The sequence below is a fragment of the Rattus rattus genome, chromosome 2 (genome assembly GCF_011064425.1).
Source record: "Rattus rattus isolate New Zealand chromosome 2, Rrattus_CSIRO_v1, whole genome shotgun sequence".
Classification (NCBI taxonomy): Eukaryota; Metazoa; Chordata; class Mammalia; order Rodentia; family Muridae; genus Rattus; species Rattus rattus.
This window is the reverse complement of record NC_046155.1, coordinates 179,912,308-179,937,191: the sequence shown is the minus strand read 5'-3', so window position 1 is coordinate 179,937,191 and position 24,884 is coordinate 179,912,308. Positions and strand designations below refer to the sequence as shown.

Here is a 24,884-nt window from a genome sequence, read left to right as displayed (position 1 = left end):
GGAGTGGCACTATTAGGAAGTGTGGCCTTGTTGGAGTAGGTGTGTCACTGAGTTTGGGCTTTAGGACCTAGCTAGCTGCCTGGAAGTCAGTTTTCTCCTAGCATCCTTCAGATGGAGATGTGGAACTCTCAGCTCCTCCTGCACCATGCCCATCTGGACTCTGCCGTGTTCCCACCTTAATGATAATGGACTGAACCTCTGAACCTGTAAGCCAGCCCCAATTAAATGTTGTCCTTATAAGAGTTGCCTTGATTGTGGTGTTTGTTCACAGCAGTAAAACTCTAAGACAATGTCCATCAAACAATTAAAATAAATATTTGCGCAATGGGCTATACAGCTGTTAAGGACGCAAAACACAAAATCCTGAAAATCACAGGTAAATGGATGGAGCTGGAAACAATCATCCCGAGTGAGGTAACCCAGACTCAGAAAGGCAAACATTGCACATTCTCTCTCATTCGTGAATGTTAGCTTTAAGTTTTCACACTTGTATGTCTCATTTGGAATAATACCCAGGAGCTCTGGAAAGTAGTAAGGGGTGGGCAGGGGTAGGGGCTTTCAAGGGAGGGGAGTAAGATAAACACTTCCTTTTAGAAGCAGAGGCCAAGCTCAAGTTGACTTTATCAGTAAATCATGGGAGTGTGTAATTTGAAGAGCAGAGATAGAGGGATTGTGAGAAGAAACTCAGCTAGGCCGAGTCACCCCAGCGACTTGCTCTCTGCACACAGCTCTGGTACAGCCATGGCTTGGTTCTGCCTGAGTTTGGTTCCCCCTCCTGGTGAGAAAAAGACACGGCAGCTCCCACGGCTAGGAAATTCTTTGAGAGAGAGATGAAGAGACAGGTGAAGGTGAGAGAGGGTGTGGAGAGTAGAGAACACTGGGAAGAAAAGTAGAAATGAGACAACTGGAGAACTGGCTCAAGGGTGCCTGCTGCTCCTGCAAAGGACCCAAGTTAGGTTCCCGATACCTACATCTGATGGCTCGCCACTGCCTGGCGCCCCCTTCTGGCTTCTGCAGGCACCTGACACATACGCCTACAGACACATAAACATATAAACAAAATGAAAATAAAACATTTGGGCGAGAGAGAATGACTAATGGGGATGTCTTTGGGCTTCCCTTCTCTAGACTGTCCCCCTCCCCCTCTCCTTCCCTTCCTCCCTCTGGTCTCTAGATCTCATAGCCCTCTGTTCCTTGTTCTGATGACATCACCTCCCCTCCTCCCTTCTCTTTCCCAGAAAAGCCATTTACACTTTCTTGTCAGTTTGTCCTTCCTGAGAGTCTTTCTCCTCCTCCTCCCCCAGATCTAAGGACACACAAAAGAAACTGCAGCCCAAGAGCTCTCATCCATGCCTCTCCTTGGCTCGATGTTTTCCGGCAGCAGAACAAAAAGGAACGGGCTGGTTCCAGAAGGAGCACTTAAGGCATGGGGCGTGGGGTGGTGTGGGTCAGGGGCTGATGTGAAGACAGAAGACAGAGACAAAAGTGCTCCCTGGGCAGTGGGACACAGGACGGAAAGGAGGCCCTTTGGCAGAGAGGAAGAGACAGAATTCCAAGAAATCAAGACCTTTTTTTTTTTTTTTTTTTTTTTTACCATCTCTCTGGGAGCAACTGGCAGTGCCAGGAATTATACCCCCAGCCCCCCTTTCCCCCTTGAAATTGTCCAGGGCAAAAAGGAAGAGAAATAAAGAGAGAGTAAGAAACGCAAGGAGAGAGCACACACAGTGGCCCATAAGTTGCTCATCCTTCAGCTGTTTATTGAGATCCAAGAGCTATCTGTTCTAAGAAATTATTTTTTTAAGATTTATTTATTATATATAAGTACACGGTAGCTGTCTTCAGACACACCAGAAGAGGGCATCAGATCTCATTACGGATGATCGTGAGCCACCATGTGGTTGCTGGAATTTGAACTCAGGACCTGTGGAAGAGCAGTCAGTGCTCTTAACCACTAAGCCATCTCTCCAGCCCCCTAAGAAATTATTTATTGACCTGTGAGATAGTTCAGTGGGGGAGGGTGCTGCCCATCAAGGCAGATGACCTGACTTCAATACCCAGGACTCCCTATGATGGGACAGAACTCCTACAAGTTGTCCTCTGTCCTCCACACACATGTTATGGCAAATGGCTACCACAAGTCAATAAGTGATGAAATTTTAGTGTGTGTTTTGGGTGTGTGCATGGTGAATGTACTTGTGTGTACACACAAAGGCCACAAGAGGGCGCTGTGTGCCTTTTCACCACTCTCCACTTAATGCCTTTGAGGCAGTGAGTGTCTCTTCCAGAAACTAGGATTCATTTTTTTCTTGGCTAGGCTGGAAGTCAGCAAGTCCTGGTGGTCTACTGGTTTCTGTTTAACTACCCCTTGTTCCAAATTTAGGCTGGGAATGTAGGGGGATATAGGATATCTGGCTTGTTACATGGATGCTAGGATCCAAATTCCTCCAACCTGGTGATTGTGTAGCAAGCACATTTAACATCTGAGCCATCTCTCCAGCCCCTTATTTTGTTCTGTGGTCAGTTAAGTCGGGCTCACTAAAGTCCAGTCTGGCCTGGAACTCATGATCCTTCAGCCTCGGTCCCCAAAGTGCTGGGATTATAAGTGTATGTGAGCCTTTCAGGATGAGAGGTGGCTGAGAGGTGGTGGTGGTGCATGCTTTTAATCCCTGCACCCAGAAAGCAGAGGCAGGTGAATCTCTGTGAGTTCAAGGCCAGCCTGGTCTGTAGAAGGGGTTTCAGGACAAGTAGCACTACACAGAGAAACCCTGTCTTGGAAAACGAACAAACAACAACAAAATAGCTATGAGCTTTCAGGCTAAACTCCAGGAGCCATTTTAGGATGAGGTTCATGGAAAAAGGAAACACTAAGAAAGGCAGGCAGGCAGGCAGACAGACAGACACACACACACACACACACACACACACACACACACTCACACACACATTCACACACACACTCACACACACACACACACACACACACACACACACACACACACACACACACACATACACACACTCACACACTACACACACACTCACACACACACACACACACACACACACACACACACACACACACACACACACACACACACACACACACACACACACACACACACACACACACACACACACACACACAAACACACACACACAAACACACACACACACACAAACCCACACACACACACACACACACACACACACATGCACACTCTCACACACACACACACTCTCTCTCTCACACTGTCTCGCACACTCATACACACGCTCACACACACACACACACCACACACTCACCACACACACATCCACACACACACACACACACACACCACATACCCTCCACACACCACCACACACACTCACACACACAGGTACACACACGTACACACACACCACACGCACACACACACACAAAACACACATTCAGCACACACACACACCACACCACACATACACACCACACACACACACACACACACACACACACACACACACATACACACACACCCACACACACACACACACACACACACACACATTCACACACACACTCACACATACACGATGAAAACAAAACAAAACAAAACAACAAAACAACAACAACAACAACAACAGCAGCACAAGTCAGAGAGAGCATAAAGAAGCAGTGGAGGGAAGAAAGAGAGCTGGGATGCCCGTGGCAGAGAAATGTTCTGTTTTGTTTTGATTTGTTTGCCACAAGGCACCTTTGTCTGACCTCACAGACCAATTAAAGAACTCTGAAGTGGATGAGTCGCCCTCTCTGCCTCCATCCGCACTAACCCGCCCACCCACCCTTGCCTCCCTCCCTAACCTCTTCATTCTCCTCAGAAGCATAAAAGCCAGGACCCCCGCTGCTGAGAGCTGCCAAGCCAGAGCTGCTCCTGCCTGCTCCACACAGGTTAGAACCTGGGCTGGAAGGAGGGGAGGCTGGGGGAGAGGAGGGCTGTAAGGGTAAACGCGTCATGGACAGTAGGAGAGAGGGGGCATCGCATTGGGGATGGGTCAGTAGGGAGGTATGCACAGAGAAGGAAAGAAGGGAGAGCCGGGTGTGGTCGAATTCCAGGCGCGTGACAGTGGATCTGAGAAACATGGGTAAAAGGTGGATAGAGGAATCTTTTGCTTGTTTTCTTGATTTTTCCCCCTTTTATTACATTATTTACTTATCTGGGGTGTGTGTGTTAGCATATGTCCCACAGCACTACTGTGGTGTTCAGAGGACAACTTCTAGGAGTCAGCTCCTTCCCTATACCTCCGTAGCTCCTGGGAATCAAACTCAGGTCCCTTAGGCTTGGCGGCAGGCCCCTTTACCTGCTCAGCGGACCTCTGCTTTTAAGGCAGAATCCTATGGCGTCCAGGATGGTCTCAAACTAGCTGCATAGAAGAAAACGACCTTGAATTTCTAATCCTCCTGCCTCTACTTCTGGGATGTTGGGATTACAGGTGTACACTACCACACTTGACTCTGCAGACTGTTATTCTCCTCTTCTCTGGTCTCCATATTTTACCAGTCAGCTGTCTACACCCCAGGTTGCAAAGCCATAGGTTCAAATCATCAAAAGTTAAAAGTAAGCAGGGAAGGCCAGCTGGATGGCTGAGCTGTGAAGGCGGTTGGAGGTAACCCCGATGAGCTGGATTTGACGCTTAGGAGGTGGCGGGGAGAACAGACTCTGGAAAGTTGTCCTCTGACCTCCAAACACATACTGACATTTTTCTTATGTTTCCTTGAGGTCGCAGCGCTGCATTATTTACAGCGAGGTTTTATTTTCACTGTGCTGGGCAACACTGACTGGAGGCAATCAAGCCTACAGGAGGGGGCTGGAGAGGTGGCTTGGTCGTTAAGCACAATGGCCGTTCTTGCAGAAGACCTGGGCTCAGCTTCCAACACCAACACCAAGCAGCTCACAATCAATCGTAGTTTCAGTTCTAGGGGCTCTGGGCCCCATGCCCAGGACAGAGGTGTGGAGGTTCTGTGCACGGATTGTGTATTTCACATAAGGGACAGCAGATGTGGGGGTCTGTGGGGAAGGGCACTGAAGACAGTTGTAAATACTTAGTGGTACATTTCCTCTCAACCAACTCTCGAGTTTCCTTCTCCTCCCCTACTGCTTCCCTACTTATTTTTGAACACTGCCCGTGTAGAGATCGGAGGACAAGCTGAGGTGCTGATACTCACCCTTCGCCTCGATCTTATGTGCATGTGTGCCATGCGTGTCTGGGTGCCAAGGCCAGAAGATACAGAATTCTCTAGAACTGGAGTCAGAAGATGTTGTGAGCTACCTGACGTAGGTACCAGGTCTCCCACAATAGTAGCAAGTGTTTTTGTTGTTTCTAGATTTCTCTAGGTAGCCCTGTCTTGGAATCCACTCCATAGACCAGGCTGGCCTCAAACTCAAGAGATCTGTCTACTTTTCCTCCTGAGTGCTGGAATTAAAGGTGTGTGCCATCACCGCCTAGCAGTGGCAAGTATTCTTATTTTTAAAAAGATGTATTTATTATATATAAGTACACTGTCGCTGTCTTCAGACCCACCAGAAGAGGGCGTCAGATCTCATTAGATGGTTGTGAGGCACCGTGTGGTTGCTGGGATTTGAACTCGGTGTTGGAATTTGAGCAGTTAGTGCTCTTAACCACTGGACCATCTCTCTAGCTCTCTGTGACATATTTAAAATAAAAAGACTTTACCGTTGGTTCATAGTGATGATGTCATTATGCACCATATGGCCCAACTCATCTAGCTGTAGGCAGCGTGTGAATGTGCATGTGCGTGTGCGTGTGTAGATGAATTCCACTCAGTGAAGTTCTTTAAACATCAGAGGGGAACACATCCTTGCTTTGGAGACTAACTCTCCATCTGTGTTTGTAGCATTCCTTAGCTGTATGCCGTGCTTTTCCAGTTCCAGGATGGCCTGCTCCACGCATCTGGTCCTCTTCCTCACCATCTTGCTAAGCCTCGCAGAAACACCAGACTCTGCACCTGCTCACAGGGTAACAACTTTCTCCAATGTTTCCTTCTGGGGAGAGGTTTCAGATCTTTTCTGCTCTGATCCAGGGGGTGTGAGGTCTGATCCGAACCTCTTCCAGGATCTCTTGAATGAGACTCCTGATCAGGCAGTGATCGATGCAAAAGCAAAGGGAGTTTAATCATTCCGACATGTCAGGGTCGTCCCATTTCCAGGGGAGACGACCCTGAGCAGACTCTAACAGGGAGCTATATACCTTGCAAACAACTGGGGCAGGATTCCAACAATTGGGGCAGAATTCAAATAATGGTAACTAGGCAGGATACTATGTGCATTTGATGGCATGAATCAACTTTCAGATCAGACTCAACGTACCCATTCAAGACTTTCCCAAGGGCGCTGGGGGTGGGGTGGTGGTCGGTTGGAAGCCACAGGTAGCTCTGTTCTTCAGTTTGGCTTGCAGCTGTTCCAAGAACTAAAACTAGCTCTACTCCTCCTGGAAGGGAGGCGTCTTTCTGTGTGCTCAGAGGTTTGTGGTGGAATTTTCCCACTGGCCTCAGATTGACCCCAACTCTGGCTTTTTCATTGCCCCCTTTCCTTTTAGCATAGCTTCATTCCTGAAGCTTATAGTCCTCTAGCTCATACTCTTGCTTCCCTGCTCCCAGCTGTGTATGGTGTTGCCCTAAGATCATTAACTGGACTGTATTCTCTTAGCAAGGGTTCAGCTAGGATACCTTCCTAACAGGGGGATATAGGACACACCGTACATATAGACATACAGTTAGCAGGGACAATACACTCAGGACTGGGACTGAGTCATCTTTAACATAAGGGGGTTGGGGTCCTTTTGAACCCTCTATTTTGGTACAGCTGGAGCCAGGCAGTCTTCTTCAGTGGAGGAGCTGGTCTGGCGTGGTTGTAGTGCACTCAGGTGGTGACTGTAGTCAACAGGATAATGAAATGTCCTTTTCACATGGGTTTAGTCTCACCTTGGTGAAATTTCTTCATATAGACCCAGTGTCTTTTGACCTGTGTGGTTCTGGAACTGGGCCTGCTTCATGGAGGGCACATAATTTAGGCCAAACATATACATGAGCATATTGGCCTTAAATATTAAATTATCATTTTTCAGTTCCATAATAGCTGTCAACTGTAGGCTGGATGCAGTGGGGACTAGAATGCCATATATATCTAATATAGGGCAAAGGGAAGAAGCATCATCCAGTCCCCACCAGTCTCCAAGGCTGATTTAGTTAAGGTCTCTTTTAGAGTTCTATTCATCTTTTCTACCTGTCCTGAACTCTGGGGACAGTATGCACAATGGAGTTTCCAATTAGTCCCTAAGATCTTAGCAAGTCCCTGACTTAACTGAAATAGGAAGGCAGGCCCATTCTTCTGATCCTATTACCTTAGACACTGCAAACCTGGGAAAAATCTCTTCTAGTAACTTCTTTGCCACCACCGTGGTGGTCTCCTGTTCAGTGGGAAAGGCCTCTACCCATCCTGAAGAGGTATCTACAAAAGCTAGTAAATATTTGTAACCATATCTCCCAGACTTGACCGCAGTAAAATCTATTTCCCAAAAGACTCCTGGCCTGCTTCCCCTAGGCCTTTTCCCTCCCCCTACCTTGGTTTGGCAGGCATTCACTCATTGACAAACCTGGCATCTTTTTACTCTTTCTTCTGTCAGGTTTCTCAGGTTTCTGATAAACCCTCGAGAACCTTTGACTGCTTGCTCTAGTTTCTTGGTGCCCAGATGAGTCCATTGGTGCATCTGGGCAAGCAGGTCTCTTGCTTGGACCTGAGGCAAAATAACTTTCCCTTCTTGTGTCTTCCATTGTCCATCTTCTTTAAGATAGTAGTTAGTGGGGTAACCAGAGATCTAAACTGCTTCCTCTGGGGAATACTGTAGAAGGGGCCACCCTTAGTCCAGTCATTTGCCTCCCTTTTCTTTGTCTGTAACTGTGGCTGGGTCTTTGGTAGCAGCCTCTTTTGTCATTTTATCTGCAAAGTTGTTTCCCCAGCTATGAAAGTCTCTCCTTTTTGGTGACCTGGGCAATGGATGACGCTCACCTTTAGTGGTTTAGGGATAGTCTCTAAGAGTGTCTTTTTTTTTTTTTTTTGGTGTTCTTTTTTTTGGAGCTGGGGACCGAACCCAGGGCCTTGCGCTTCCTAGGTAAGCGCTCTACCACTGAGCTAAATCCCCAGCCCCTCTAAGAGTGTCTTGATCTCGGCTTTGTTCTTTTTTTTTTTTTTTTTTTGGTTCTTTTTTTTCAGAGCTGGGGACCGAACCCAGGGCCTTGCGCTTCCTAGGCAAGCGCTCTACCACTGAGCTAAATCCCCAACCCTCGGCTTTGTTCTTAATTGTTTGCCGTTGGATGTCAAGAGCCCCCTCTGTTGGCATATTGCCCCATGCACATGAGCAGTGGCAAAAGCATACCTGCTACTGTAGATGTTGATTCTCTTTCCAGCTCCCAGATCTAAGGCCTTGGTGAGTGCAATTAGTTCTGCTTTCTGGGCTGAAGTTCCAGAGGGCAATGGTTCTATCCAGAGCACTTGTCAGCCGTCACTGGTGTACCACAGCCACTCCGGCCTTGCACTGCCCATCTAGGAGATAACTGCTGCCGTCAGTGAACCAGGTAACCTCAGTGTCAGGCAGTGGTTGGTCAGAGAGATCTTTCCACCATCCTTGTTTCTCTGCCAGGACCTGCAAAACAGGAATCTGGGCAGGAATCTGGGGATCAGGATCAGGTAACAGAGTAGCCAGGTTGAGGGTCACCAGAGGTGTGAATGTGACTCAGTCGAGTTCAGCAACAAAGTCTGCTAGTGAGTCACATGGGCGTTAGTGAGCCACCGGTCAGAGGGCTGACACACCACACTCGCATGGGCATGGGGGACTGTCACAGTCGAATCCTGTCCCAAAGTCAGCTTATCTGCATCCTTGACCAGGATTGCCACTGCCACTGTTATCCTCAGACAGGCAGGTCATCCAGCTGCTACCGGGTCCAGTTCTTTGACAGGTAAAGGCTCAATGATTGGGTCAGCATCCTCTAAGCCATCCCTCGGTTCTCAGCTACAATCAGGTGAAAGGGCTTGCTGATTTCAGGTGCTTTCAAAAGGGCCCTCTTAATGGCATCGAATGCCCCTTGCCCTCCCTTACCCCAGAAAAAGGGCTGTCCAGCCTTAGTCGAAAGGTAGAGAGGGGCTGCTAACTCAGCAAACCCAGGAATCCAAAGCATGCAGTAGCCAGCCATCCCCAAAAATCCTCACATTTGTTTGGGGGGTCTTCAGGGCAGGGATATGAAGGATGGTTTCTTTCCTGGCCTCTGATAACCTGCACCTCCCATCCTCTAACAGGTACCCCAGGTAGCTCACCTTACATCGACAGATTTGATCTTCCTTGACTGAAGCTCTATAACCCATTTCACTCATTTTTTTAAAGATTTATTTATTTTATGTATATGAGTACACTGTAGCTGTCTACACACACACACACACACACACACACACACACACACACACACACACCCCAGAAGAGGACATCGGATGCCATTACAGATGGTTGTGAGCCACCATGTGGTTGGTGGGAATTGAACTCAGGACCCAGAGTGCTCTTAACCACTGAGCCATCTCTCCAGCCCCTCACTCAGTTCTGTCAGCAGCTGCTTAGTGTCCCTGGGACAGCCTTCCTCAGTCTCTGCTGCAGTTCTACATATTGCAGGAGGGTCACCTGTGGGTCAGACTCATGACAGATGGCGAGGTCACGATGTAGGGCCTCATTGAAGAGGGTTGGAGAATTTTAGAAACCCTGGGGCAGCCTGGTCTAGGTGAGCTGTCCTGGACCCCCCTTCTCAGGATCTTTCCATTCAAAAGCAAAGTACTCCTGGCCCTGGGGAGTCAAGGGTAGGCAGAAGAAGGCATCTTAGATTGTTTCACTGTGTCTGTCATTCATTTTACTCCCAAGTGAGTGGCTCTGTGGATCTCATCAACATGACCCTTAGAGAGAAGAACACAAGAGAAAAATATAGGATTGGAATTTAATTTATTCAGCCCCGTGTGATGGCGCCTACCAATTGCCCCAGCACTCAGGAAGCAGAGGCAGAAAGACTCCGTGTTCACGGGCAGGGGCAGTGCAGTGAGATGCTGCTTACTAAGAAAATGAAAAGAGAAAGAGAGTGATGGACTCTCAGTGGCTCAGCTGATGGAGCACCTGGCGGCGTGCAAAGAGGCTCTGGGTTCCATACCACAGGATATGGCGGTGTAGGCCTCCAATTCCAGCATTCTGAAATCAGAGGGTGGGGGTCAGGAATGGAAGATCAATTTCCATTAGTAGCAGTACCATCCATGAACTAGTAGTATTGGGGCTAGCCTGGGCAACATGAGACCCAGTCTGAAGGAAAAATACAATAAAGAAGAGGGCTGACGAGACGGCTCAGTGGGTAAAGCGCTTGCGGCATTTGCCCGACGACTTGAGTTTGACCAGAACTGACCTCTGAGAATGGTGCTCTGACTCCAGAAGCCTGCTGTGGTGTGTATGTGTGCGTGCACGTGGGCTCTCACACACATACACAAAGAAGAAATGAAAAAAAAAGAGCCAACATGGTGGGTGATGGATGCCTGAAATCCCAGATCCCAGGAGGCTGGGACAAGATCCCTACTAGACTGAGGGCAGCCAGCCCTCTGTATCCAGTCTCGAAAACAACAAAAACAGACCAGACATGGTGGCCCTTGCCTTCAACCCCAGTACCGAGGAGGCAAGGGTAGGCTGAGCCCTGAGAATTTGATATAAACTGTCGAGTCAGGCCCACAGGCCCACCATGCTTGCATTTTTTTTTTCCTTTTTTGCTTTGCTTTGTTTTTTGAGACAAGATTGATACTGCAGAGCTGGGCAGCAGCTCACACACCTTTAATCCCAGCACTCTGGAGGCAGAGGCAAGAGGATTTCTATTGAATCCCAGGCCAGTCTGGTCTACATAGAAAGTTCCAGGACAGCCAGTGCTACAAAGAAAGACCCTGTCTCAAAACAAACTTAAAGAGCTTTCTCCCAGGCTGCCCACTACTACCCCATGTGCCCCAAAATGACCAAGTCCTGAACCTCCTGGTTTTACCTCAGGAGTGCTGGGATTACAGGGGTGTGCCGGGACTCAAACACAGGGTTTCACGAGTGTTAGAAAAGCAGTCTACAGAAATCCCTAGGCCATAACCTCCAAAGTCTTTGTCAAGTTATAACTCAGGGTGAGGTTAATGGGTTGGGCTACTCTTACCAGGCTGAACAGCTCTCGGTTAGTTGGATTAACTAGAACCATATCACGTGACCTAAAGGACAGTATCTGAATACGCAGTTACTGCAGCTAAAGACAGGTCAGGCCTTTGAAGCTTGCGAGTCACTTGGAGAGCAAACTCAACGTTTTTACAGGGCCAGGCGTGGTGATCTCAGCACTTGGGAAGCAGACGCAGGAGAGATGAGAAGTTCAAGGTCATTCTGGACTACATAGCAAGTTCAAATCCCTTCTTGGCCTTTGGCTAAGATCAAGTGTAGCAAATCCAAGGCCAGCCTGAGCTACATGAGACCCCTGTTGCACTGTGTCTGTTGTGGGCTACTATGAAGGAATGAGCTTGTCAAACAGCACAATCTTTTATCATTCGCACCACGTGATTGAGATTTTATCATTCACACCACGTGCAGAGTCGCTGATCTGGGAGAGCTGTAAGCAAGGGCTCAGGAGGCTTCTTTCTGACAGCCTGAGTAGGGGCCGAAGCAGGGTTTATGGACATCTGGGCCAAGTTACAGTTATAATTCTCACCGATCAGAACTTGGGGACTAGGGACTTTCCCCAACGTTCCATCATTGTCAACAGACATTGAATGTGTTTTTGCCCAACTGATCAAATGTAATTTGTTCCTTCTGTTGTTGGGGACAGGCATTGTGATTTTTGGAACTACTGTTGCCTAGAGAGGGAGTTGGTTAGCTTAGGCAAAATGGAGTCTGAAGTCAAAATGAAAGTACTTCAGACAAGTTTCTTTACCTGTTCCCAACACCCTGTCTCAAATAATTGAAGACAAAAGAATAGTAATAACAAAAAAAATCCTCACTATACACAGTCACACAAGTGATAGGAGGTAATGGATTTGTCTATCCATAAAACAGTCCCACAAATTGCACATTACAATGTATTGGACTGTCCACCATAAATATTTCAAGGTTTATCTGTTGGTTAAAATGATGCTAAGAGGGGAACCGGAGAGATTTTTCACTGGTTAAGAATGATAATCTCTTTTCCAAAGGACCAGAGTTCAGCTTCCAGACACTGATGTCAGGTGGTTTACAAGTAAGAAAATACATCTTCTTTAAAATGCTAAGCAGGACAAAAAAGATAAGACATTAGGATTTGGCTTCATGGGCTTTGAAGCCTGACTGACCTTCATGCAGCTGGATCCTTGGCAACACATCTCTCTCCCTCCCCTTTACCCCTCTCTCCCTTCCATTTTTCCACATAGCGCAGATGTGAGTCACAACTCCCACATATCAGATATCCTGCATAGCAGATATTTACACTACGATTTATAACAGTAGCAAAATTAGAATTATGGAGTAGCAGCAAGAGTAATTTTATTGTGGGTCACTACAACAGGAAGAGCTGTATTAAAGTGGCAATGTTATGAAGGTTGAGAACCATTGGACCATAGGGTCTCATGTAGGCAGGCAGGCCTCAAATTAAATACCTGAGGATAACCTCTTTTTGTTTTTGTTTGTTTGTTTGCTTGCTTGCTTGTTGAAATAGGGTCTCTTTCATAGCTCTGGCTGTCCTGGAACTCAGTATGTAGATCAGGCTGGCCTTGAATTCAGAGAGACCCACCTGCATCTGCCTCCTGAGTTAATCTGCTTCTAAGGATATCCTTGAGCTCCTGATCTTCATTCCCTCACCTCCTCAGTGCTTTATTACAGGATTACCGATGTTTTTATTCAGTGCTGGGGACGGAACCCAGGGATTCATGTTTGCTAGGCAGGCTCGGTTGTTGTTTATTTAGTTATTTAGTTTTTATTCTGAGGTAGCATTTCACTGAGTTGTACAGGCTGGCTTTGGACTTAGTAGCCAAGGAAGGAAGACCTGGAACTTAGAATTCTCCCTTCTCAAACCTCCGGGGGAGCTGAGATCATAGGCCTGCAGCATCAGGTCTAACTCTCTGCATACTTTACAGATTATAATAGCACACTGTTAACTCAGGCACCAAGATGTACTGTAGTTCTCAGAACTCATCCATCTCTCTTCACAGAAACTTTTGTTTTGCTTTTGTTTTGTTTTGAGACAAGGTTTCTCTGTGCAGTCCTGACTTTCCAGGATTGACTCTGTAGATCAGGCTGGCCTCGAACTCAGAGACAGCTGCCTGCCTCTGGGTCCAAGTGCTGGGATTATATGTACATGCTAACACTATCTAGCTTCATAGAAACTTTATATGAAGTGTGTAGGGAGCCTCGGAGTCAGTTCAAGATACCTCAAGACGAAGTTCTTGGCACGAAGGAGATTTATTTGCCCCAGAGGGACAGGGGGCAAAAATAAAGGACAAAGACAAGAGATAGAGGGCAAAGGAGAAGGGAAAAGGAACAAGGAAGGGGGGGGGAGGGAAAGGGAGATTGGAAAGGGGCATTTCTTTTAAGGGACAAAGGACTACCTCTGGATAGAGAAGAGACAGATGTGGCCTGTAGGTAAATGGCAGTTTATGAAGGGAAAACAGAAAACCCTATATTTAGAGAGAGGTGTTTAATTTTGACTGCGCATGTTAATTAGGTGAGTTGGGGTGGGAGGGGGCTTGTGATTGCTGGACTTCAATACTTTGATACCTGGACCTCAGTAGTCAGCCATAGGAAGAGGAATTGGTCACATAAGGGAATAGACCTTGGGGGCTAGCTTTAGGAGTGCAGTCTAGGGGTTTTTAGCAAGGCAGAGGGAGTTGGGGAGAAAGGCAAGGACTGCCAGAGCCATGCTCACTGCACTCAGGCTGGGCTGGCTCGAATCCCCTCATAGTAGAGCCAACGTTATGGTGTGCTCACCAGAAGCTCTGTATTAGCTGGCCAGTGACCACACTGAATGCCTGGGGTCCCAATGTAGCCCTGGGCCTTTCTCAGGCTTAGCTTCGAAACTCTTAAAAAGTTAGTATATTTTTAGACTTTCCTAGAACTTTGATGGATCAAGTCTTTATCTTGGTTTTAGCAGGTGATATTGTGTACATGCTGGGTTTATGACTAGAACAGTAATTTCATAACAGAATACATTGTGCTAAAGTGTGTGTGTGGGAGTTACTAAGGTCTTCTTACAGTCAACTCCCCATATCCTCCCTCAGCATCAAGCAAGGCCTTTCAAATCTTCCTTTCTACTCCAAATATTTTATATTTTACACATCGTGTTTCTTACACTCGTGTGTGTGTGTGTGTGTGTGTGTGTGTGTGTGTGTGTGTGTGTGTGTGTGTGTGATACAGTGAGAGTTTGGAGGTCCAGGTCCAGGTGGGTTCTGGAGACCGAGGTCATTCTTGGTACCAAAGCACCGTAACCATTAAGTCATCCTGCCTGGGTCCTCCACTTGCTGGATTATAGGAAGTCCTACTTGCACAGGACTGAAGTGGGGACTAAGCAAAGTTCTGTGTGTCACTGGCTGGTAGTATTGAGGTGGCATGGTGACCTGCATCACCCTAGACTTGGGGGATCTTGGCAGTTTCCTGTCTGAGTCCTCACTTCTCTATCTCTTCCAGGGACGAGGAGGCTGGACCCTCAATAGTGCTGGCTACCTCCTGGGTCCTGGTAAGTGCTTCTTCTCCGTGCTCCACCCCAACTCGTCCCTACCTGATGCTAGTGGCTTTGTGTCTCTGCAAAGATACTAGATTGTTTTGACATCACTGTGACTGAAATACTTGATAATGATGGAAAGATTTATTTGGTTCATGATTTCAGAGGATTCATGCATCATGCACATGGAAGACTATGAAAGAAGCCAGGGATCATTGTGTAGCCAGAACCATGGGTCAGACTACAACCTTCAAAGGCTCACCCCTAGAGACTTATTTTTCTTCAGTTAGGCTCCACCTCCTAAAGGTTCCACAACCTTCTAGAGATCCCAGGGGAATGAGCAAGTGTTCAAAGCATGAGGCCATGGGAGAGGACTCAGGTTCAAACCATAGCATTCATATCTAGATGGGTCTGAAGCATTAGTCCAGGTGGACGGCTTGGTACAGAGCCTGTTGAAGGTTCAAATCTCAGCTCTGCCACTTGCTTGATGGGCAGGATTAATCTCACGGTGCCTCCATTTCTGGCTCTGAGATGGGGAGGACACTAGTGGTTCCCACATTCATGAGAGAGTTTATGAGGCTTAAGTAAGCAGTGGGTAAAGACACTTGCAGCCTTATGGTGCGAATCTCATGACCTGAGTTTGATCCTAAACCTACAGAAAGGGAGACGGGGAGGTGTCGGGCTCCAGCCTCGACAAAGGATTAGAGTTCTCAGCTGGAAGCAGGGATATCTGGAAGGCGCATAATAAATATACACAGACTACTCTTTGGGTACAAACTGACAGGCAATTTTAAGGCCTATAGTCAGTCTCTCTCTCTCTCTCTCTCTCTCTCTCTCTCTCTCTCTCTCTCTCTCTCAGCTTGAGGCTGCAAAGACTGTGCATTCTCTTGTGCACTCTGCTTTTTCTATTGTGGTTTTCTTTTCTCGAAGTCCCACACTCATGCACACCTTTGTTTTCTTACCCTTTCATTCTCACACACACTCTTCATACACACCTCACACATATCTCACACACACCACATGTACTCTCCTTTCACTCGCACACAATCTTTATACACACCTCATATTCTCTCTTTACTTACTCTTCACATGTCCTTCTCATGCTCTGTCACTCACTCTCACATTTGTTCTCACATTCGCTCTCTCATTCGCTCCCTCATGCCCTCTCTCATTCACTCTTCACATTCTCTCTCTCATGCTCTCTTCACATGCTCTCTCTCATTCTCTCGTGCTCTCCAGCCTTTCTCTTGCCCCAGTCTTTTATGGATAATCCAAAAGCAGGTAGAAAAAAGACATTGTATAATCATTGCTAAATCAGATTGAAAAGAATAACCACATCCCACAAAGAACTAAGAATTCCAATTGTTCCCCAAAGTTTCAAGCTTCCCCTATTCCCAGGCCCGTGGCCAAAATAATAATAATTGTAAACTTATCATTATTTAAACTTTAACTTTTAACTTATTATACTTCAGAGCTCAGAGCTCCGAGGTCAGCTACTTGCATTTTCCTGGGAAGCTCTAATGATAAATGACATAGGCAAAGCTGCCAGGCAGTGGCCAGAAAGAATCAAGTTAACCCTTAACTCAGTGGTTCTGCTAGCTTTCTGTGCCTTGCACACAATGACTGTCATAAGAGTCCCACTATTTTGACTTAGTTTACTAGTATATAATTTTATATATTCTACTTCCTTATCCAGGAACCAAATGTTACATGAAACTTAATTCCTAACTTCAATAACTTTTTCCTTTCTTAGGGTCCCAATGTTGGCTCTAATTCATTTTCTAATAATTTCTTTAAAGCTTCTTTGCAAGTCAAGCATCAATCTGGAACTACTATTGTGTAGTTATTACATTGTTTCCAAGATGAGAATACACAGCATGCACCTGGGGCCATTAGGGTTGTGCTGTGCTGTGCCCCTATGCCTCAATTTCCAATTGTTTAAGAATCATAACATCAAGGAACATCTAGTTTAACAGAATCACCAGAGCAGAAGGAGAGAGAAGTAGGAAAGTCAGATATAATAGAATAATTATGCACACCAAGGCCAAATGAAAGGCAGTCACGCACAAATGAAATCTATGCAGCCATTGTCCAGGGCTAAGGTTAGGAGAAATGGGAACATGGGAACAACCAATTTTTTTTTTCTTTTTTTGGAGCTGGGGACCGAACCCAGGGCCTTGCGCTTCCTAGGCAAGGGCTCTACCACTGAGCTAAATCCCCAACCCCTTTTTTTTTTTTTTTTTTTTTTTTTTTTTTTTTTTTTTTTTTTTATTTTATTTTTTACAAATGTGAGCCACGGAGCAAGACTCAGCATAACGTGTTCATCTACTCAGCAAGTTTTGTTTTGTTTTGTTTTATATATAAGTACACTGTAGCAGTCTTCAGACACACCAGAAGAGGGCATCGGATCTCTTTACAGATGGTTGTGAGCCACCATGTGGTTGCTGGGAATTGAACTCATGACCTCTGGAAGAGCAGTCGGGTGCTCTTAACCGCTGAGCCATCTCTCCAGCCCCGGAACAACCAGTTTTTACAAAGAGCTGCTGTGGGCTACTGAGATGTCTCCATCCTGGCCTACTGCTTCTTATTTCAGATGTTGGGTCCCCTGGAAGGATGTGTCTCCTGCTTCTCAGGGTCCCAGACGCCACCCTACTTTACAAGGAGCTGCCTCAGGCTTCTGAGATGTCTCCATCCCGGCCTGCTGCTGGCAGTCCCTGTCATTGTATGCTGTCCCCAGCAGGGAGGGGTTGACAAGAGGACTCAGTGGGTAAAGGTATTTGCCTCCAAGCCTGATGACCTGGGTTCCAGCCCCCAGTATCCACATGGTGGAAGGAGGAGGTCTTCTGTCTTCCACAGGGGTGACTTGGCATGGGTGCACCTATACATATAAACACATAATAAATAAATGCCCCAACAGCATGAGTTTTAACAGATGAATAAGCAGCCCTGGCACACAGCGGTACAGCACTCTCTCCTCTCGGTGGTCACACTGATTTAGACGCCATTCTTTCTTTTGGATTTGCTTCCATCCCTGCTTCTCTCCACTTCTCCAAGTGATTTTTCTTAGGAACACATGTACTGAGCTACATGCCGCTCAGTTCCTACCAAATCCACCACACACCTTCCTCCCAACCATGCGTGAGGCTAGGCTCCATTTGTTAGAAATAAAACTGAGTCAGGTGTGGTGGGGTTCCTTTAATCCTAGCACTCAGGAGACAGAGGTAGGCAGATCCGTGAGTTCAAGGCCAGCCTGGTCTACATAGCGAGAGCTCCAGGACAGCCAGGGCTACACAGCAAGAATCTGTCCCAGATTTAAAGGAGGTGAGAAGACGCCATGTGTTCGGGTTTATAAACTATTCTCTGCACTTAGTCAGCACTCCTGACATTCGTGGCCGATGCCTGGCTTTGCAAAATCATTAACCTAAGTGCTTCACTCTTCCTATCCCAGTCTCCGTGCTCTTATTATGAAATAAGAATCCATGTTTCTCACAGGCTTCTCTCAGGGATCTGTGCATCCTCAGGTTGGAGGCCAACAAGATGGCTAATTGGGTAAGGGGACTTGCTGGCAAGCCTAAGGACCCAAGTTCAATCCTCAGAAGGAGCAAACCGACAAGTTGTCCTCTGGCTTTCATACATGTGCCATGGCATGTGGGCTGCCCCCACCTCTCCCTCTGTCTGTCTCTGTATCTTCTGAGAGCCAAAGGTACCTTTTAAGTTGTAATCACTGTGCCTAAGAGATCCACGAAACAATGCCTCTCACTTGTAAGTCCCTTGCTCAAGGGCAGATACTTCCTCCGCAATGCTAGAGGCTGTTGTTTATGGGGGATAACAAGCCACATGTTTTCACTCCCTAAACAAATTTGTTTGACCCAGTTGCATGGGAGGTACCTGATCACATATAGGTGGGATGTACATAGGTAGGAAATACATTAGGATATATGCTTGCCCCTGATTGGACCTGATGGGAAATACAGTGATCTTATGGGGTTGCCTTTTAAAACCTCTGCAAAATGCGACTTGTGGCCATTTTCTGAGAACCCAGGAAAGGACCTGGCTGTCCACCATCCTAGCCAATACTTAATTAGAGCTTGCTTTACCTGTGGCTCGAAAGTGTGGTTATGGTTTTATTCTCGCCTGGTGGAGGATTCTAGGCCTCTCTCTCTCTCTCTCTCTCTCTCTCTCACACACACACACACACACACACACACTCACACACACACACACACACACAACTAACAAATAAATAAATGTAAAAAAACAAAAGAAAAGCTCACATTGCCATGACAACACGACAGAATTGAAAATGTGAGATTTTGGACGCAGACATAGGTGTGTTGCAACCCTAGTCTCAGCCCCGTCATAGCCCCCACATAAGTCAGGTATGGCTGGTCAGCGTGCATCCTTGCTGCAGCTTTGGGTGGAGGTGTTCTACTAAATGCTGCAAGGGCCTGCCGGATCCTCTGTGATTTCATCCTGTTTAACAGCTCTCCTGCTGTCCCCCATCCCTTTCCTAGTCCTCCACCTTTCCTCAAAGGCCAACCAGGGCAGGAAGACCGACTCAGCTCTTGAGATCCTAGACCTGTGGAAGGCCATAGGTGAGTCATTGTCCCTCTCCCTTCAGCATCCTCCTCCACCTACTCGCCATTTCACCATTGACTTCGGAAACTGGTGGATGTGGGCTCCACCCCTCACTCTGTCACTTCTCAGGTAGAAGAAAATGAGGCAAACAATGTAATTCTGACGAGTTTTTAGTGTCTCCACAGGTAAAATTATAGCCTTTATCTGTTGGGTGTGGTGGTGCAAACCTGTGCTCTCCTACTTGGGATATAGAGGCAAGAGCACCCGGAGCCTGTCACCCACAACTACCTAGTGATCTCTAAGCCAGTCTAGGTTACATGATACCCTGTCTTAACACTGCCCCCCACCCCAAGGGAAAATGGATGCAGTAGAAGGCTCAATGGGTAAAGGCACTTGCTGCCTAGCCTGGCCACTGAGTTCCATCTCCAGGACCTATAAAATGGAAGGAGAGAGCTGACTCCCATAGGTTGTCCTCTGATCTACATATCTGTGCCACACACACACAAAACTCACACACACAGTGAATAAATATGTAGTAATAATAATGATGATAATGATGATGGTGGTGATGGTGGTGGTGGTGGTGATGATGATGATGGTGATGATGATGATGATAAATGAACTAGGCTAGGCCTGGGAAGTGTTTGCTGTGCAAGCATGAAGACCCAAGTTCAGAACCTACATCGAAAAGTTGGTAAGGCCGTATGAGTCTGTAATCTCAGTCCTGAGTTTGCTGGCTTTTGGGAGCAGAGCATGAAGGTCTCTGTGCCCGTAGCTGTCCAAAGAGACCAGAAACGTTAATCACTCGATGGGAAAGAAATCCCTGTCCTTCCATACAGAAGGCTGGGGATTGGGATGATTGATACCCTGGTGATCATGGTATTTATCTGTTGAGTCAGGCCTGAACAAGCTCCTACAACTAAGACTGGACGTGGCTAGTGATCTAAACGACCCTTACAGCCGGGGACCCCCAAGCTCCCACAACCAGGAGCAGAATTGGCTAAGAGACCGAATGACCACTCTGCTATCTGTGTGACCAAGACCAGGCCAGAGCCTTTCCCAGGTCCTTAGCCTAACTCCAGAAGCCATCTTCTTGGAAAAGTGACATGGACCCTGAGTGGGATTTCCATGTGATTACGCTTCCTTGTGCACTAGGAATTGTACCAGGAAATACCCCACCCTCCCGAGCCCACCCAACAATACTGGGTTTAAATACCCTGAGAATAAAACTACCAGCTACCAGAGTCTTTACAAGGTTTGCTCCAGGTTGATGAAGCCAATATGAACCAAGTTCTCATTCTCGTCTCTTCACAGTTCTCTTCTCCGCCTGACACCTCAGAGACCCCCTCGGCTGGCCAGCCAGTCTAGCCAAATTGGTGAGATCCAGGCTTAGTACTCAGATCTTGTCTCTAAAAACTAAGGCAGAGAACAATGGAGGAAAAAAAAGCCTGATGTTGACCTTTGGTTTCCACAAACACAGCAGCACATGCTCATTTCCAAAGCCCTAAACAATCGGGCACATAGTAGGACTACAACTCTTTCAAGAGAGAGTCTCGGAAGCTGGCTAGGAGCGGGGTCAGGGACTGCTGCCCTGTGAGTTCAGGGCAGGACATGACCTGAGCTGCTTTCTCACTGTGTCCTGCAGGGGGCAGTGCTGAGCGGATACAGATACCGAGTTGGCTTTCAACGTGGGTTTTATTGACGTTTGGAGCTGGGTACTTCCAAGGAAATAAAGAAATTGAAGCCACGTTACATGTACAAATATTGAACGTCATGGAGCCTCTGCAGTTCTTTCTTTCTTTCTTTCTCTCTTTCTTTCTTTCTTTATCTACCTATTTCACTTACTGTGTGTGTGCATGTATATGCCACAGCTGTGTGTAGAGGTCAGAGGACAACTTATGGGAGAGTCAGCTCTCTTCTCCTTCGACCATGTGGGTCTCAGGAGTGAAACTCAGTTCGTCAGGCTTGGCAGCAAGAGCCTTTACTCTCTGAGCTGTCTCTACCGTCCCTCATGCGTATCTCAGTTGATCACGCTGTCTTATCCCTTCTCCTAGATGGGCTCCCTTATTCCCGCTCTCCAAGGATGACCAAAAGGTCAATGGGAGAAACGTTTGTCAAGCCGAGGACTGGAGGTAAAGATGGATTACTCACTTTACAGACCAGGCTGGTCTTGAACTCACAGATCCGCCTTCCTCTGCCTCTCAAAGACTGGGATTAAAGGTGTGTGCCACCACCAACCGGCCTCATATTCTTTTTTTTTTTTTTTTTTTTTTTTTTTTTTTTTTTTGCTGGTTTTTTTTTTTTTTTGTTTTTGTTTTTTTTTTTTTTTTTTGTCTTGCCTTTCCGAATTTTTTTGTTTTTAATTTCCTTTTTTTTTTTTTTTTTTTTTAAATTGTGTATGTAGGCGTGTGTGTTTGTGTTCAGGGCATTCAGAAGCACATCGGATGAGCTCCTGGAGCTGGAGTTACTGGCAGTTGTGAGCCACCTGGTGTGGGCGCTGGGAACAAACCAAGCTCCTTTACAAGATCAGTATGCATTCTTAGCTGTCGGGCCATCTCTCCAGTATTTATTTAGTGTGCGTTTGTTTGTGTTTGTTTGGTGTTCGTGACTTCCACAGTGTGAACGGGAAGGTCAGGTTAGGACAACCTAGAGGATTTGGTTCTCTCCTTCCACCTGTGGATCCCATGGGGGTTCAACTCAAGGTGCCTGGCTTGGTGGCCTGCCCCTTTTCCCACTGAGCCATCATCTCCGTGGCTCTACATGTTTCTATTTTCGGCTCATGAATCGATCTGTTAAACCAAACCGGGTGTAGTGGTACACACCTTAGATCTGAGCTCTTAGGAGGTAGAAGCCGGAGGATCAGGAGTTCAAGGTTGATCTCAAGTGCACAGCGAGTTCAAGGTCATCCTGGGACAACAGAAGACTCTGGTCATAAGCAAAGTAAAGCACGTCCAACATAAGCTCCAGGTGCACACCTGTCTTCTGTGTATTACTTGCTTTCCACAGTGTAAGGTTTACACTAGGCAATGGCTGGATGCTTTCCACAGTGTAAGGTTTACACTAGGTAATGGCTGGATGCTTTCCACAGTGTAAGGTTTACACTAGGTAATGGCTAGATGTGGTGGTGCACACCTTTAGGCCTAGCATCTGGGAGGTATAGGCAGGCTGAACTCTGTGAGCTGGAGGTCAGTCTGGTCTACATAGTGAATTCCAGAACAGCCAGGACTACATAGACAGACCTTGTCTCTAAAAGCCAATCAAAAATCATCAGTTTTTTAAAAGGATACATTTAAATAAGTAAATAAGTTGTAAAAAGAATAAAATTATCCAAGTGCGGGATATGCACCCCATACATGAACATACTGCCCCTCCCAAGACAGGGTTTCTCTGTGCGGCCCTGTCTGTCCTGGAACTCATTCTGTAGACCAGGCTGGCCTTGAACTCAGAGATCGGGCTCCTGAGTGCTGGGATTAAAGGCGAAAGCACCAACACCTGGCTCCCATTCCCTTCTAACCATGAATGATCTCGGCGTGTGTTCCTGCAGCTCTGCAGGCTTCCCATGTGGAACTTCACCCAATACCTCGTCTCCCTTGGATCGCAGTACTTTCCCTGTCCAAGGGAACACTCTTCCTTCAATCACAGTTCAAGTCTTGGGAACCGATACCCCATAGTTTTATTCCAACTGTATCAGCCCCTTTGAGAAACGTATGTTGGGGTTGGGGAGAAAAACTCAGAGGGTTCCAGCTCTTGCAAACATGATGACCTCAGCTCAGATCCTCAGTACCCGTATAAAAACTCCCGTGTTAGCCCATAACTCTAGTCCTGTGGGGAAGGGGAGGTGGAGACCGAGAATCGGTGCTGCTTGCTCACTGCTGGCCTTGCTCCAGATTCAGTGAGCGACTCAAGTCTCCAGTGAAACAGAGATGGTTAGAACACAGTAAATGAGCCTGAGAGGCCCAGCCAGGGCCTCTGTGCCATTAGTGTGGTGGAGCAAATAAAACACACCTGTTGGGGTGAGATGGCTCTGAGCTATCCGAGGGTAAAGCACTTGCCCAGAAAACCAGATAACTGGGGTTTGATTGCCACCACCCAAGTCAAGGTAAAAGGGGAGAACTGACTCCACGAAGTTTAATGAAGTTTAATTCTGACCTCCACACATGCACCATGGCACAGACTTGTACCCCCTACTCACACACACACACACACACATGTACACACACATGTACACACACATGTACACACACATGTACACACACGCACGCACACCACCGCCATTACCATCACCACACATACAATGCTAATAAGTAACATTAATTAAAAATTAACCCACCCGTCGCTCTCCTGGTGCAGATCTGTGCATACTGGACAAGAATGTTCCAGATGAAGAAGCCACCCTGAACTCATAGAGAGTTAGCCCTACCTCACTCCTTCTATGTTTCCAGCTCACCACCCACTCCCCTCACCCCGCCCCCGGAAGCGCTCTCAACACCCTTCGCTAAGTCTAAGACCTTACAACTATATTCCCTAGTCTCACTAAGACATGTTGTGATATTTAAAGAGTTATTCTGAAGTAATTCTGGAGTGTCTCTGGTTTTATTGATTGTTCTTGAGCCAAGTCTAAGATGTCATCAGGGGGCCCCAGAGATGAGCCAGGGGCTAAGAACACCTTTTGATCTTCCAGAGGACGTGAGTTCCCAGCACACACATTGTCAGGCTCAAAACCACAACAATCCTAGCACCAGGGGCTTCGATGCCTCTGGCCTCCCGGGGCACCTGCATTCACTTTCACAAATTTACACGCAGACACAGGACATGCACATAACTTCAATACAACAGTAATAAAAAATAAATCTTTTTTGAGAGATAAATTGGGGCTGGAGAGACAGCTCATTGGTTAAAAGTATTTCCTGCTCTTACAAAGGACCTGAGTTCTAGTCTCACCATGTCCTGTGGCTCACAACTGTCTGAAACCCCAGCTCCAGGGGACCCAACACCTTGGCTTCCGAGGGAACTTGTAGCCTATAGCTACATGCAGACCACATCAAGATAGTTGTCATTAAGGAGCCTAAGAGTACTGTGGGGACTCTTTAGGGGAAGGTGCGTAATCATTGAATATCCTTTACAATATATTCTGGCTAATCGTACCCCACCCCCCACCCCTGAGCATATAAGAGTGTGCATTCACGTACGTGCACACAGTTGTGGAGGCCAGATGACAGCTCTAGGGAGTTGATTTACCCCTTCCATCACATGAGGCCTGGGAATCAATCTCAAGGTTACCAACCTTTGCTTGCCAAGCCATCTCACGGGCCCAAACTGGGACACCTCTCCGGAATCCCCACCACAATCTCAGTGGCTGCTTTGATGTGTGAAAAGCTCTTTGAGATTATCGTCCTAACATCAGAGGAAGCCACTTTGTGATCCAGATCTCACAAGGCTGTGCTCAAGGACAAGGCACTGAAGACTTCCTGGCCAGCCTCAGTACCTAGTGCTACGCTCTGCCCATCCCAGCCCCACCCCCACCCTCACCCCCAAC

At 47.1% G+C, this 24,884-nt stretch overlaps 1 protein-coding gene across 1 annotated transcript; it reads left to right on the top strand.

Annotated features, from left to right (window-relative positions):
- Window positions 1-5,899: 5,899 nt before the first annotated feature.
- Galp (galanin like peptide) lies at window positions 5,900-23,916 on the top strand. Its single transcript, XM_032894608.1, has 5 exons — window positions 5,900-6,015; window positions 14,737-14,785; window positions 19,285-19,365; window positions 21,403-21,480; window positions 23,699-23,916. Exons 1-5 carry the CDS (start codon window positions 5,908-5,910, stop codon window positions 23,752-23,754), a joined length of 372 nt encoding a protein of 123 aa, XP_032750499.1. The 5' UTR covers window positions 5,900-5,907; the 3' UTR covers window positions 23,755-23,916.
- Window positions 23,917-24,884: the final 968 nt, after the last annotated feature.

What these genes read in the sequence shown, in the direction of transcription:
- Galp (XM_032894608.1), top strand. Translation starts at nt 5,908, where the DNA reads ATGCCGTGCTTTTCCAGTTCCAGGATGGCCTGCTCCACGCATCTGGTC. An exon ending in TGGCTACCTCCTGGGTCCTG is followed by an intron (nt 14,786 to 19,284) that starts GTAAGTGCTTCT and finishes TCCCTTTCCTAG; the next exon opens with TCCTCCACCTTTCCTCAAAG. An exon ending in TGTCAAGCCGAGGACTGGAG is followed by an intron (nt 21,481 to 23,698) that starts GTAAAGATGGAT and finishes CTCCTGGTGCAG; the next exon opens with ATCTGTGCATACTGGACAAG.